The 11,241-nt window shown below is 40.1% G+C and overlaps 2 protein-coding genes across 2 annotated transcripts; one reads left to right on the forward strand and one right to left on the reverse strand.

The window, feature by feature from the left end:
* Positions 1 to 1,229: 1,229 nt before the first annotated feature.
* Positions 1,230 to 4,042, reverse strand: LOC115056168 (zona pellucida sperm-binding protein 4-like). The gene is made up of 8 exons (XM_029522427.1): positions 3,685 to 4,042; positions 3,376 to 3,560; positions 3,188 to 3,285; positions 2,817 to 2,974; positions 2,544 to 2,736; positions 2,263 to 2,446; positions 2,102 to 2,177; positions 1,230 to 1,342 (listed from the first exon to the last, which is right to left on the reverse strand). Exons 1-8 carry the CDS (start codon positions 4,040 to 4,042, stop codon positions 1,230 to 1,232), a joined length of 1,365 nt encoding a protein of 454 aa, XP_029378287.1.
* Positions 4,043 to 6,017: 1,975 nt separating this feature from the next.
* Positions 6,018 to 8,273, forward strand: LOC115056291 (zona pellucida sperm-binding protein 3-like). Its single transcript, XM_029522611.1, has 8 exons — positions 6,018 to 6,473; positions 6,572 to 6,690; positions 6,918 to 7,021; positions 7,102 to 7,279; positions 7,398 to 7,515; positions 7,621 to 7,703; positions 7,825 to 8,003; positions 8,209 to 8,273. The coding sequence occupies exons 1-8, from the start codon at positions 6,018 to 6,020 to the stop codon at positions 8,271 to 8,273; spliced, it is 1,302 nt and encodes a 433-aa protein (XP_029378471.1).
* Positions 8,274 to 11,241: the final 2,968 nt, after the last annotated feature.

The following is an 11,241-nucleotide window of genomic DNA, read 5'->3' on the forward strand; positions in this document are numbered from 1 at the left end:
ACATTCAGACAGTTTGAGAGGCCTATAGATATAGATAGAAATCCTCAAGGATGCTGTACATGAAGGGGCTGTAAGTTTAATGATAACAATGTATAGTCATACTGTATATTCCATGGGGAGAAAACTATCAATAACATATAACACGAAGATGTCATCTCTGGCGGCCTCTCTGTGACAGCAGACAATGTGTCTTCATCATCCTCATCACCCTGTCGGGATGAGCATTATGTTTTTTCGATGTAATTCAAATAATTCAAATCATTTTGCATAAATTCAATGTTTAGGTAGCCAACTTGCAGCTCCAAGGAGTTGTGTTGTGGCATGAGGTTCCACAAGGCATTCCCATCAATATCTGACATATGAAAAGCCCATAAAACAAAAAAATAAAGCCTATAAAAGAAAGAATATAAGCCTAGGCCTATTTCATGTTAAGAAAACACCCGTGTCCTGGCGGGTGATTGGCTCAGATGAGACTATAACGTCTGAGCCTTACCTGTTTGAATTATGTTGTTATATTTCATTTTAAGCTGCTTCCAAGTTTCAGGAAGTTAAATGTTAAACATGTTAAATATACAAGTCTATTTATTTATGCAATCATTAAAACTTATGCAGGAGCATTTCTTCTTGGCAGCTGTGCTACTTTTCCTCCTGAAAAAAGGGGGAAAGGGAAAAGGGGTTCCATTAATAATAGCTTTTTATTGTCTCGGCACATGAGCTGAATCAGCCATTCTAAAACCGGACAGTGAGGCTGTTTCAAATCAAAATCAGAGTTTGTTGAATCTCCTGAAAGCGGGCTCTGTATGCCGAAGGAAATGTTTGCTTTGAGGTGTGACTGAAGCGGAAACTTGACGTTGTTGTGTATTAGATAAAAAACTTAGCTACAAATAATGCAGTCGGGAATGTGATGGATTGAACTATGTTATTTGATGATATGATTGGTACATATTTGGTATTCTCATTTAGTTGGCATCGCTGTGGAAAGGACTAACTGATTGGCTCCTCTAGCGGTAAATAACTTGATATCACCACTAAGTTGAGGCATAGTTACTTTTTTTAATGCAGATTAATAGTTTTTAAGTATGTTAGAATAGAATGGAAATGACAAAGGCTATAAGAATGGCATTTTATGAGATCAGACAACACATTCAGAGACTTGGAAGATTTATTTGAAACTCCATGACTTCTACAATTGTACACAAGGAGCAGAGATTTCATGGAAAGAAAGTTCTTCATTGGCTCTGTTGGGTACCGTCGGCTGGCTGACTGAAGACAAGCTCACGACTGCTGACCAAGGTGGTCTCAGCTCTGGTGCCTTTCTGGACAGATGCTACAATGTCTCTCCCTATGAACCAAACATGTCATTGATGAGTTTGTGTACACCAACCAAATGTCGCACCATAGTTTTAAGAGGCCATTATTTACCCTACCAACTGCTTAGTACTGTCTTTAAAGGACTTTTTTTCTTCTGACTGTACTGCTCAATAAGGCTGTCATATCTAACAAGAGAGGCAGCAACTGAGAAAATTTAAAAGCACTGTTCACTCTGGTGTGAGTTCTTGTTCATTATTATAAAGAAAGAATAAGGGCAATGTTAGGTAAATAAAATAATATATTCATGACAATCGTTTGCATGCCAAAAGTCTGTGACCTATTAGTTCGTTTGTTGACAGCATGCCAAATATTAAAAAAGGAAGATGGACAGGTGATTCCCAATCCCTTTGCTTGAAAGGGAATCAGCAGGGCAAATCAAGCAGGGCAAATTGATCAGGGGAATGGCCAGATCATATGGCAACAGTCAAAATGATGTAAATGATAAATACAAATACTTTTTTTTTCCATTGATAAATAATGTGCCTTTTCAACAACCATCCCTCTATACTGGGATGGTTGTGGAGTGACTGTCAATTTTGCAACCTGTACATGCTTCATAACACCACTGAAGTACATTGTCTCAGTAGTTGACATATCTAAGCTCATAATTGAGCAAATTGGCTAAAGTGGATTTTACATTTTAAGGAAAAATATGCACAGAAAACAAACTGCTAATGTGATAAGGTACAAGTAGTTTTAGTGTCAACAGGATGAATGCTCTACTACTCACTCTTTCTGAAGCACCTAGGTTCACAATTATTTCCAAGAGAGGGTTGACACACAGTTGCATCACAGTGGATATACACCTGGTGGAAAACAAGTGTTTTGTTTGCAAAAAGGTAGACAAGGTCATATTAAAAGAAAGATTTAAAAAAAAAAAGGATCCCGTACCTTCTCCCTGAGAGGAATCACCTCTGGATTTGCTTGTCCTCCCTTGCCTTGAGTAGCACTACTAGTTGCCACAAAAGTGAACATCTTGAAAATAAAACGCCTGTAGTGGGTTGGATACAAGATGTCTGGTGAACTACCCACTGGCACCAACTGGGTCAAGTAACGGTCATCACGGTAGGGGCAGCTACGATAAGAGGAGAGAGTGGAAGAGGGTCTCAGTATACCACCAAAATTAATTATCTTAACAACTATCTTCAAATCAGCCCATCATTTGCATTTACCCATCAATCAGCAAGTCCCACTGAGGCAGACTGTGAGGGTATGGGTCACAAGTTGCCCAGCATCTTCCAAGAGTCAAGACAATGTTGGGATCGGTTCTCTCTAGCATTCGGACTTCAACGTACACAGGATCCCTGAGCACCTTTGGGACAGGATAGTCAGCATCCTGGTAATAGGAGCTGAAGGCCACTTCCTCTGATGAAACAGAAACACTGGTTAGTGACACAGCCACTGTCAAATTGGGTTAACAGCCTAAATATCTCTCTCGCACTAACCTTCCACACAGCCCTTGGATATACATATTCCATTGCCAAGTCTGAGCTCCACACGCAGAGGTCCTGGAGCAGCAACTGGGGGCGGTGGTGGAACGTTGCCAACCTCTATGACCAGAGCCTCAACTGAAGTGCCGATATATTTACACTGGATAATTAGCCTAACAGGTTAAATAAGGTTTATATCAGAAAATATATGAGTAAGGATTGGTCTGTAAAATGTAACAATGAAATAAACCAAACCTGTAGTAGCTAACTCAGGGTGAGCTGTATCTCCTTGATGTAGTTAAATTATTTCAGTACTGTGAAGCTTTGGCTACATGTAATAATCTTTTGTCACGCCTACTCACTGTTACAAAATGGAAAACACATACTCAAAGCTGCTGTCCCTGGTAACTGCTCCCCACCGTCCAACAGCAACTTCAAAAGACGATGCCATCCTGTTCTCATAGATTAAAGTACCAGGCTCCTCCTACAGTAGGTTGGCAGTATTTCAGTCTTATTTACTACCTGTCAAAAATGAACTAAAATCAAGTTGAGCAGCCAAAAGACTGACCCTTACCGTCACAACAGTGCCACAGGCAGTGACAGGGAACTGGTAGATGGCAAAAGCTGAGGTGGTACCAATAGGACCACAGTTTTGATCACTTCCAAGGAAACGAATTGTTTCCAAGTCAAGGTTTGGTAGGGTGGCGTCTCTGGCCACCACCACAATGAACTGGGCATCCTTGGTGCACTGAAGAGTCACTGAGAATGACAAGTTAGACAGCAACTGCACTGTTCAAACTACATTCATTGCATGTATTACCTCCACCATGAGTGTCAGAATGCTGTACCTTTCATGTTCTGTGAAGAATAGAGAAACACTTACCAGCTTTGCCATAATAGCACATGCGTCCATCAAAGCAGCAATTTATATGGTCACACTCAGAAGCAGTGATGCCGGGAAGACCGCAAGATATCTTGGATGCCTCTTCCACTTCACAGGTGTGAAATGATGGATTCGGCAGCTTTGTATGTGGAGGAACATTTGACTGCTGGGGAATCTTTGCCTGCTGAGTATTTTGTTCACCACCCCTTTTGGGTGGTGTAAGATGTTGCCTCTGGGGCTCTTGGGGTGGGTATAGTGGACGCTGTGGCCGTTTAGGGTTCTTAGAATATTGAGCATCACCCAGGGAGGCAAGTATGGCCACCGCCAGAAGGCACCCACAAATCAACTTGTCTGCCATGGCCTCACAGCACAGAGTGATTCATAAAGAACACTGGATGCTGTGAAGAATAAAATGAAAATTTGCTGAGTTTTATAAGGTTTGGGTAGTGCTGAGTCATTGATTTCTTGCATCCCATTTGCTGCTAGCAACTACCAATCAAATGCTCTACTTACTGTGTGGTTTGAGGTGGAGCAAAGAGAGGCTAAAACCTAAACTCAAAAGCTGAAATTATAGCAGTTGTCACTGAGCTTTTACATCTGTACAAATTAACCCTACAGATCAGAGAGAACATGCCACTAGGTATTAAAATACATAAATCCAATATATCTAATATTAATTAATTGATATCTGCACCATGCTTGGTACAGAGAGCCCACTGATTTTTTTTAAATACAGAAAACCCTTAATTTATATTATATTATATATAAGAGTAAGTGACAAAACCTGTAAGTATTTAGTCCTGGTTAAAGGCAAAACTATAAATGAAACATTCTAATTCTCTCTTTGTGACAAAATAACAGATTTCTTGCAATTTTTTTGACATTACAAATGTTTTTTAAATATGTTAGATATATTTTTCATAGTATGTAATGATCCTGTGTAAAAACATTCAAGGACCTTTGCTGGGGAAAAAAAAAACGCTCACAAAAAGGTCACTGGTTGGAAATTCAGGTTGGTCGCACATGGAAGTCACTCTCACCGTCCTAGAACAGCAATTTTTTTTTGATGACCTTGTTGAATAAGACAAGATAAAGTACATGTATGCATATTTTATATCTGGAGTTTTAAAAGAAGTTAAGACGAACCTTTCAAAGAATCTTTTGTGTAGTGTTGATCTTTCCCTGTATGTACAATTGGATTTTGATGAATAATGTCTTGGTTATAGAATGAAACACTGTTAAACTATCTTTCACTGTTACAATAAAAAATATGAAGTATTTTAACCTATTGGAATTATATACTAAACTACTTGATTTAATAAATGTTGACTTGAATGTAGCTTTTAATATTAAAAGCCTCTTTTGAGGCTTTTTATCACCCAAACCTTATTTTGTTCAATCTTAAAGTTGACTAATTTGATTGATGGTGATGGATAAATTTTTTTTGGATTAAATTCTTGTTAAAATAGGGCAGTTGGGGCTAAAGAATGGAAATACAAACAATACATTTGTAAAAAAAAAAAAAATATATATATATATATATCTACACACTGGTTTGAGCCACTTGCTTGATTGAAAAGTTTGCTTGCTTTTTTTTCAAACCACTTTTCAGGGTCCCTGGACATAGTGTAGCTGGAACTTCGTAAAAACTTGGCCCCTGAATCCTTTATTTGGTGTTAGGTGATCTCAACTGACACTATACGGAGCCATTGATTTGTAGCCCTTAACAAAGTGTACCTTGGCAAAGAATTTGACATGTCATGATGAGGGCAGGTAGTTCTAACCCATGTCAATATAACTTTTTGTGACTTTTTTTCTGATTACGTTGTTGCCAACTATTTATTTATATTTTCCAGCTTGCCTAATTCCATTACATAGTTGTCAACCATTTATACATATTTTCTAACTTGCCAAATGGAAATTTTTAAAGTACTAGTATAATGCCAGTATGTATTTCATTTGAAACATTAAACTCTTATTTAATTATGTAGGAACATTTGACTTGTGCTTTAAATACAAATCCACTGCAGTTATCCACTGGTAATTATTTATTACAATCACATTTTATACCTTTAGAATTTGAATAGCCTCAACTGAACTAAAGATGTCTCACAAGATCTCGAGGCATAATGCTGTCTTAGGTTTTGGTCAACACCTGCACTCATTTGATTAACTAAGGTTAAGGCTCCTTTGGTCAGATGGGGAGTGGCCAGCTGAGGGGGCGGGAGTATAATGAAAGTAAACAGGCTTGCTGTATTATAAAAGAAGGTGCTTATTACCACCTTCCTTACAGCCCCGAGTGAAGTGTTCAGATCACTCGTTGTTGTGAAGCCATGGTGATGAAGTGTACTCCTGTGTGCCTTGTGGCACTGGCCTTGCTTGGCAGCTTATGTGATGCTCAGTGGGGTGGATCACAGAAGCCCGGAAACCCTAAATACCAGAAGCCATCCCCACCTGTGAGGCAGGAGCCTAAACAGGTGCCTCAGCCACCACAGATAAAGCAGTCATTCGAGAAACCCCTGACCTGGACATACCCTGAGGATCCCAAGCCTGAGCCCGTACCTGAGGTGGCTTTTGAGCTGAGACATCCCGTTGCTGCTTCAACTGTTTCTGTCGAGTGCCGAGAGAACATTGCTCATGTGAAAGTCATGAAAGACATGTTTGGTATTGGCCAGTTGATCAACCCTGCTGACCTAACCCTTGGAAATTGTGCTGCTGTTGCAGAGGACCCTTCTACTCAAGTGTTGATCTATGAATCAGAATTGCATGATTGTGCCAGCGTATTAACAGTAAGCTCAATAATTAGTACATATCAGAATAATAGTTATGTATGAATACAGTGATGTATGCTGCTACTTCTCTGTACTAATATTCATTTCTTCCCTAGATGACGCAAGACTCTCTCATCTACACCTTTACTCTGAACTATGATCCCCAGCCTGTGGGTGATTCCCCTGTGGTGAGAACTAGCAAAGCTGCTGTAATTGTGGAATGCTACTACCCAAGGTATGCAGATTATCAGTGAGAGGCGTTGCGGTGAACAGAAAAAAAAAAAAAAAAAACAAAACCAAAGAAACCCGCAACAAATACATTTAATAGAATAAGTGTAACATAAACTTTTTAAATTGAACGGCAACCTATAGTCTTTGACTTACTCAAACACCCAAACTATTGTGTAAATGATGGAGTAGTTAACGTTTTCTGCTTTTTAATAAGCATGTTTAATCATTTAGGAAGCATAATGTGAGCAGCCTTCCCCTTGAGCCACTCTGGATCCCCTTCTCTGCGGTTAAAGTGTCAGAGGAGTTCTTGTACTTCACATTGAAACTCATGACTGGTGATTTAAAATACAATTTCTTTTTATAGTCATACTTTTATGGAACAGAATTTACTAAATATCATTGTTTCATTGCTCAGACAACTGGCAGAGCCAGAGGCCATCCTACCAGTATTACCTGGGAAATGAGATCAATATTGAAGCTGAAGTCAAACAGTATTTCCACGTGCCCCTCCGTGTGTTTGTGGACCACTGCGTGGCTACTCTATCCACAGATGCTAACTCCAGCCCTAGATATGCCTTCATTGACAACCATGGGTGAGGATCAATGAGTAATTGAAATTATTCTGCGGACTGGGGTTTATAGCTACAAACACTGAAACATTTTTGAAAACCTCTAAAATGAGTTGTCTTTTTGTTTGTTTGTTATATGTAGGTGCCTAATTGACGCTAGGATCACAGGCTCTAAATCAAAATTCATGCCTCGTACTGCAGACCACAAGCTTCATCTCCAATTGGAAGCCTTTAGGTTCCAAGGTGTTGAGAGTGGACTGGTCTGTATCTGCAAGTCTTGGCTAATTATTTCATACTTTCTGTTTTCCATCCAATGCTGTGAAAATTACGCTGCAATAACTCAAACTTTTTCACTTTTCACACAGATGTACATTACCTGTCACTTGAAAGCAACATATATTGCACATCCCCTTGACGCTGAACATAGAGCTTGTTCCTTCTCAGGCGGGTGAGTCTGTTTGTGTGTGTGTGTGTGTGTGTGTGTTTGCGCATGTGTGCATATGTTCATGAAAAAGTGTAATTGGAAAAACTGGTAACTGATTCACTTTCACATGCCCAATTTTTCTTAGGTGGAAGGAAGCTAGCGGTGCTGATGCAGTCTGTGGCTCCTGTGAGTCTGCTGGATTAGGACCTGTTATTTCATCGGGCGGAGTTGGTTCATCGTCATCATCATCTGGTTCCTTTGGTGGTGGAATACCTGGTCTGTCTACTCCTGGAAGGAAGACCCGTGATGTGGCCAAGAATGAAGGTATGGTATACATAAAAATTAATCGTCTGAAGTACTTCATATTATAAAAGAAAATTGAACAGTCAACATTTAACACCAATTTAATTAGTTCATCTTATTGTTCCAATGCTATAATGATGAAATTATTTCTTATTGTATGCTTTTGTGTGTTGTAAGACCATTGCAATGATAGTGTAATGCATAGCTTCCTGTTTTTCTTTTTCAGTTTTCGAATGGGAAGGTGATGTCACTCTGGGTCCCATACTCATTGAGGAGAGTGTGATGGCTTAATTCACTTTCCTGCCATGGCATTAACCATCGAAATAAACATTCTCATTGGTTCATATTTGTTATTCTCTTCCTTTTTGTTCATAATTCGGTTTAAATTAGGAAAGAAACTCCATATGCTCAATTAAATGCAGTCCAAATTTGACTAATCAGAGCCATAACAAAAGTGTGAAAAAAGAGAAGTCCCTAAGATGATGCTGTACTATATAGCCTATTCTATAATGCCCTTTGTGCAGTTATAAATGTTACATATAGACCGCATCTTCCCAATTCAGAGACTATAAACCCTTCCATTTAATGAAAAATAAAAGTTCTATTGTATCATACAGAGAGGAGCTATTTTTCCTATCTTTGCTTGACCCATGCACATTGAAATGCAAATAACTAGTAAGATAAAAGTATGGTTTTAAATAAGTGGGTTAACATAATAAGATTAAGAAATATCTTTTTATTTATTTATATAATATTGTCTAAGCAGCATGGTGTTATAATGGTTAGCACTGTTTCCCCACAACAGGAAGGTCATGGGTTCAGTTCCCGGCCTGGGGCCTGTCTGTGCAGAGTCTGCATGTTCTCTTGCGTGGGTTTCCTCCCACCATCCAAAGACATTATGTTTAGTGGTGACTCTAAATAGCGTGTAGGTCTGAGTGTGAGTGTGAGTGGTTGTTGTTGTGCTTCTGTGGGTTGGCCCTGTGATGGACTGGTGATCCATCCAGGGTGACCCAGCCCACGCCTAATGTAATGTCTGAATTTCGCCAATGTTAATTGCACAAATAGATTAATGCTGTTATTTACTGAATGAACATTCAAACATACAAATTATCTAACCACGTCTTCCTTTAGTGAGTGAGTTAGCATTTACCGTCCCCTTGTGGCATACCAGCTGAACTGCAGCTTGGCAGCGCACAGTTTCAGCACTACAGGCAGTGAACAGCTCTACACTGCGCATGCTCAGTACAACATCATCGACCTCTTGAAGTCTGATGTATGACTGATATTTACAATCTGCGATCTAAATAGAAAGGAAACTTCAGGCCAAAGCATCAAGTTGTCTTCTTTGATAGACCTGATGTCTGGAAAATGGCTTTCAACTAGATGTTGGGGCTGCAGCCCATTTTGATGATACTTACAATGGACTGTGTCCAGTGAGCAGGTTTTGTTTTATTTAGTTTCTCTTCCATCCTTAGAGTTAACCTTATTTATTCATTTCTTTCTTTGTTATAGTATTTTTACTTCGGTCTGTCTCTGTGATGGCCTGTTGATCTGAAGAGGCAAAAGACGGGACAAAATAATCCAAACAAGGTCGAAAACCAGGAAGACGAGAGACGACAAGGTGTGCTGGAATGTGAGACATGCAACAATGAACTGGCAAAGATACGGTAGCCGGGAGGTGCAAAACAACATTACAAAATCTGAAACACTTTTACCAATCTTGAGGCAAATTTACACTTTGGAAAACAAATTAACCAAACGCAAAATGCTTTTACAAATGACAAGACAAATTTATACATTCTGAGGGGGGGGCTTCAATTTAAAACATCAGCGGGCACGTACAACATTGAAAAGTGTTTCTGTTTGTGGAGTGAGGCTGTGGAAGAGTTTGGGTGTGGAACTCAGGCAATGTCCAAGTATGATCCATTTTAAAAAGCGGTACAAGCACGTGGTTTCCACAAGGTACAAGGAGGAAGAAGGGTTTTGACTATTCTCGTAGTTTTGTTTGATTGTCGTGTTTTCAGTTTCCTTTCTTGTGTTACACGCCCATGTTCGAAATAAACTACACTAACTAACTTATAAGTCCCAACACAAACCGGAAAGATAATGTGCCAACTCCGGGGTTGAGCCGGAAGTGATAACGGGAGTGCCACGGAGTTGGAGTTGGAGTTGAGGGTGGACTTTGGTGATCTGTTGTATATTCATGGCCCTGTACACTGTGTACCATGGTGTTATGAGGCTTGTTACAGGCTGCAAAGCTCTCACACATCATATTCCCGTGTTAGGTCGCCCTTAGCCGCACGGAGGCCTAATCACTGGTATTTATTCATCTGTAAGGCCATTCTGGGTTTACGCCCCACGTCTCCGTGTGGCCATATTATCAGAGCCCACAGCAACCACAGCCTTCATTCCAACGACACACACCAGTTAACTGTTCTCAAAGTCCGCACCGAGCTAGGGAAACAGGCACCTGCTCCAGAGCAGGACCTTATTAGTCACATCCTTCAAAAAACTCTTGAACAGACCCGGAAGCAGACTCTTATTGCATTTGCACTTGCTTTTCATGATCCTGTACTGCCCATGCTTATTTCACCGTCTTGTCTGTTTTGCTCGCATTTTACTGCGTGTCCATGTTTTTTAGTCTTTCCTTGTTATGATTCATTGTTTGTGTTAATGTTGTAACTTTTAACTCCTTATCCTGCTGCTATCTTATTCTATATGAGCTAAGGGGCTCATATCAAAACGGGCCATTGTTGTCCATACGCTTATCGAACTCCCACAGGCCGCTCCCATTACCACTTCCGGGTCAGCACCGGAGTTGGGACATTTCCTTTCCGGTTTGTTTCGGGACGTCGGGAAATTTGTCTCGGCGTTTGTAAACATGTTTCGCGTTTTGTTAAATTGCTTTGTGACATGTAATTTTGTTTCGGGACTTGTAAATGTGTTGCTACATAAAGGACAAAAAGGTGAATGGTGTAGGGGGGTATCTACAGACAAGGGGAGACTGACACAGGTGAGGCACATTAGGGAAATCCCGTGGGCGGGAAACACGCGGAAACAGGAAGTAAGGTGATCCGAAACGAGACAGAACGTGATTATCAAAATAAAACAGGAAGTGGCTCACACACACACAAAACAAGGCAAGTCATGACACTACTTTTGTCAACACTGCTGTTGTCTTTCGTGGCGCAATCCCCGTTGTCTTTACAGCATCCAAGAAAAAACACTCCCCCAAACTGAGACAACAACAACACCATAT

The sequence above is a fragment of the Echeneis naucrates genome, chromosome 16, assembly GCF_900963305.1.
Source record: "Echeneis naucrates chromosome 16, fEcheNa1.1, whole genome shotgun sequence".
Lineage (NCBI taxonomy): Eukaryota > Metazoa > Chordata > Actinopteri > Carangiformes > Echeneidae > Echeneis > Echeneis naucrates.

Excerpts from the sequence above, each read along its gene's own strand:
- LOC115056168 (XM_029522427.1), bottom strand. The coding sequence starts at position 4,042 with ATGGCAGACAAGTTGATTTGTGGGTGCCTTCTGGCGGTGGCCATACTT. Across the intron at positions 3,286-3,375 it reads CCTGTGGCACTGTTGTGACG|GAGGAGCCTGGTACTTTAAT; the intron begins GTAAGGGTCAGT and ends AACCTACTGTAG. Across the intron at positions 2,975-3,187 it reads ACCAGGGACAGCAGCTTTGA|GCTAATTATCCAGTGTAAAT; the intron begins GTATGTGTTTTC and ends TTAACCTGTTAG.
- LOC115056291 (XM_029522611.1), top strand. The coding sequence starts at position 6,018 with ATGGTGATGAAGTGTACTCCTGTGTGCCTTGTGGCACTGGCCTTGCTT. Across the intron at positions 7,280-7,397 it reads GCCTTCATTGACAACCATGG|GTGCCTAATTGACGCTAGGA; the intron begins GTGAGGATCAAT and ends TGTTATATGTAG. Across the intron at positions 7,516-7,620 it reads AAGGTGTTGAGAGTGGACTG|ATGTACATTACCTGTCACTT; the intron begins GTCTGTATCTGC and ends CTTTTCACACAG.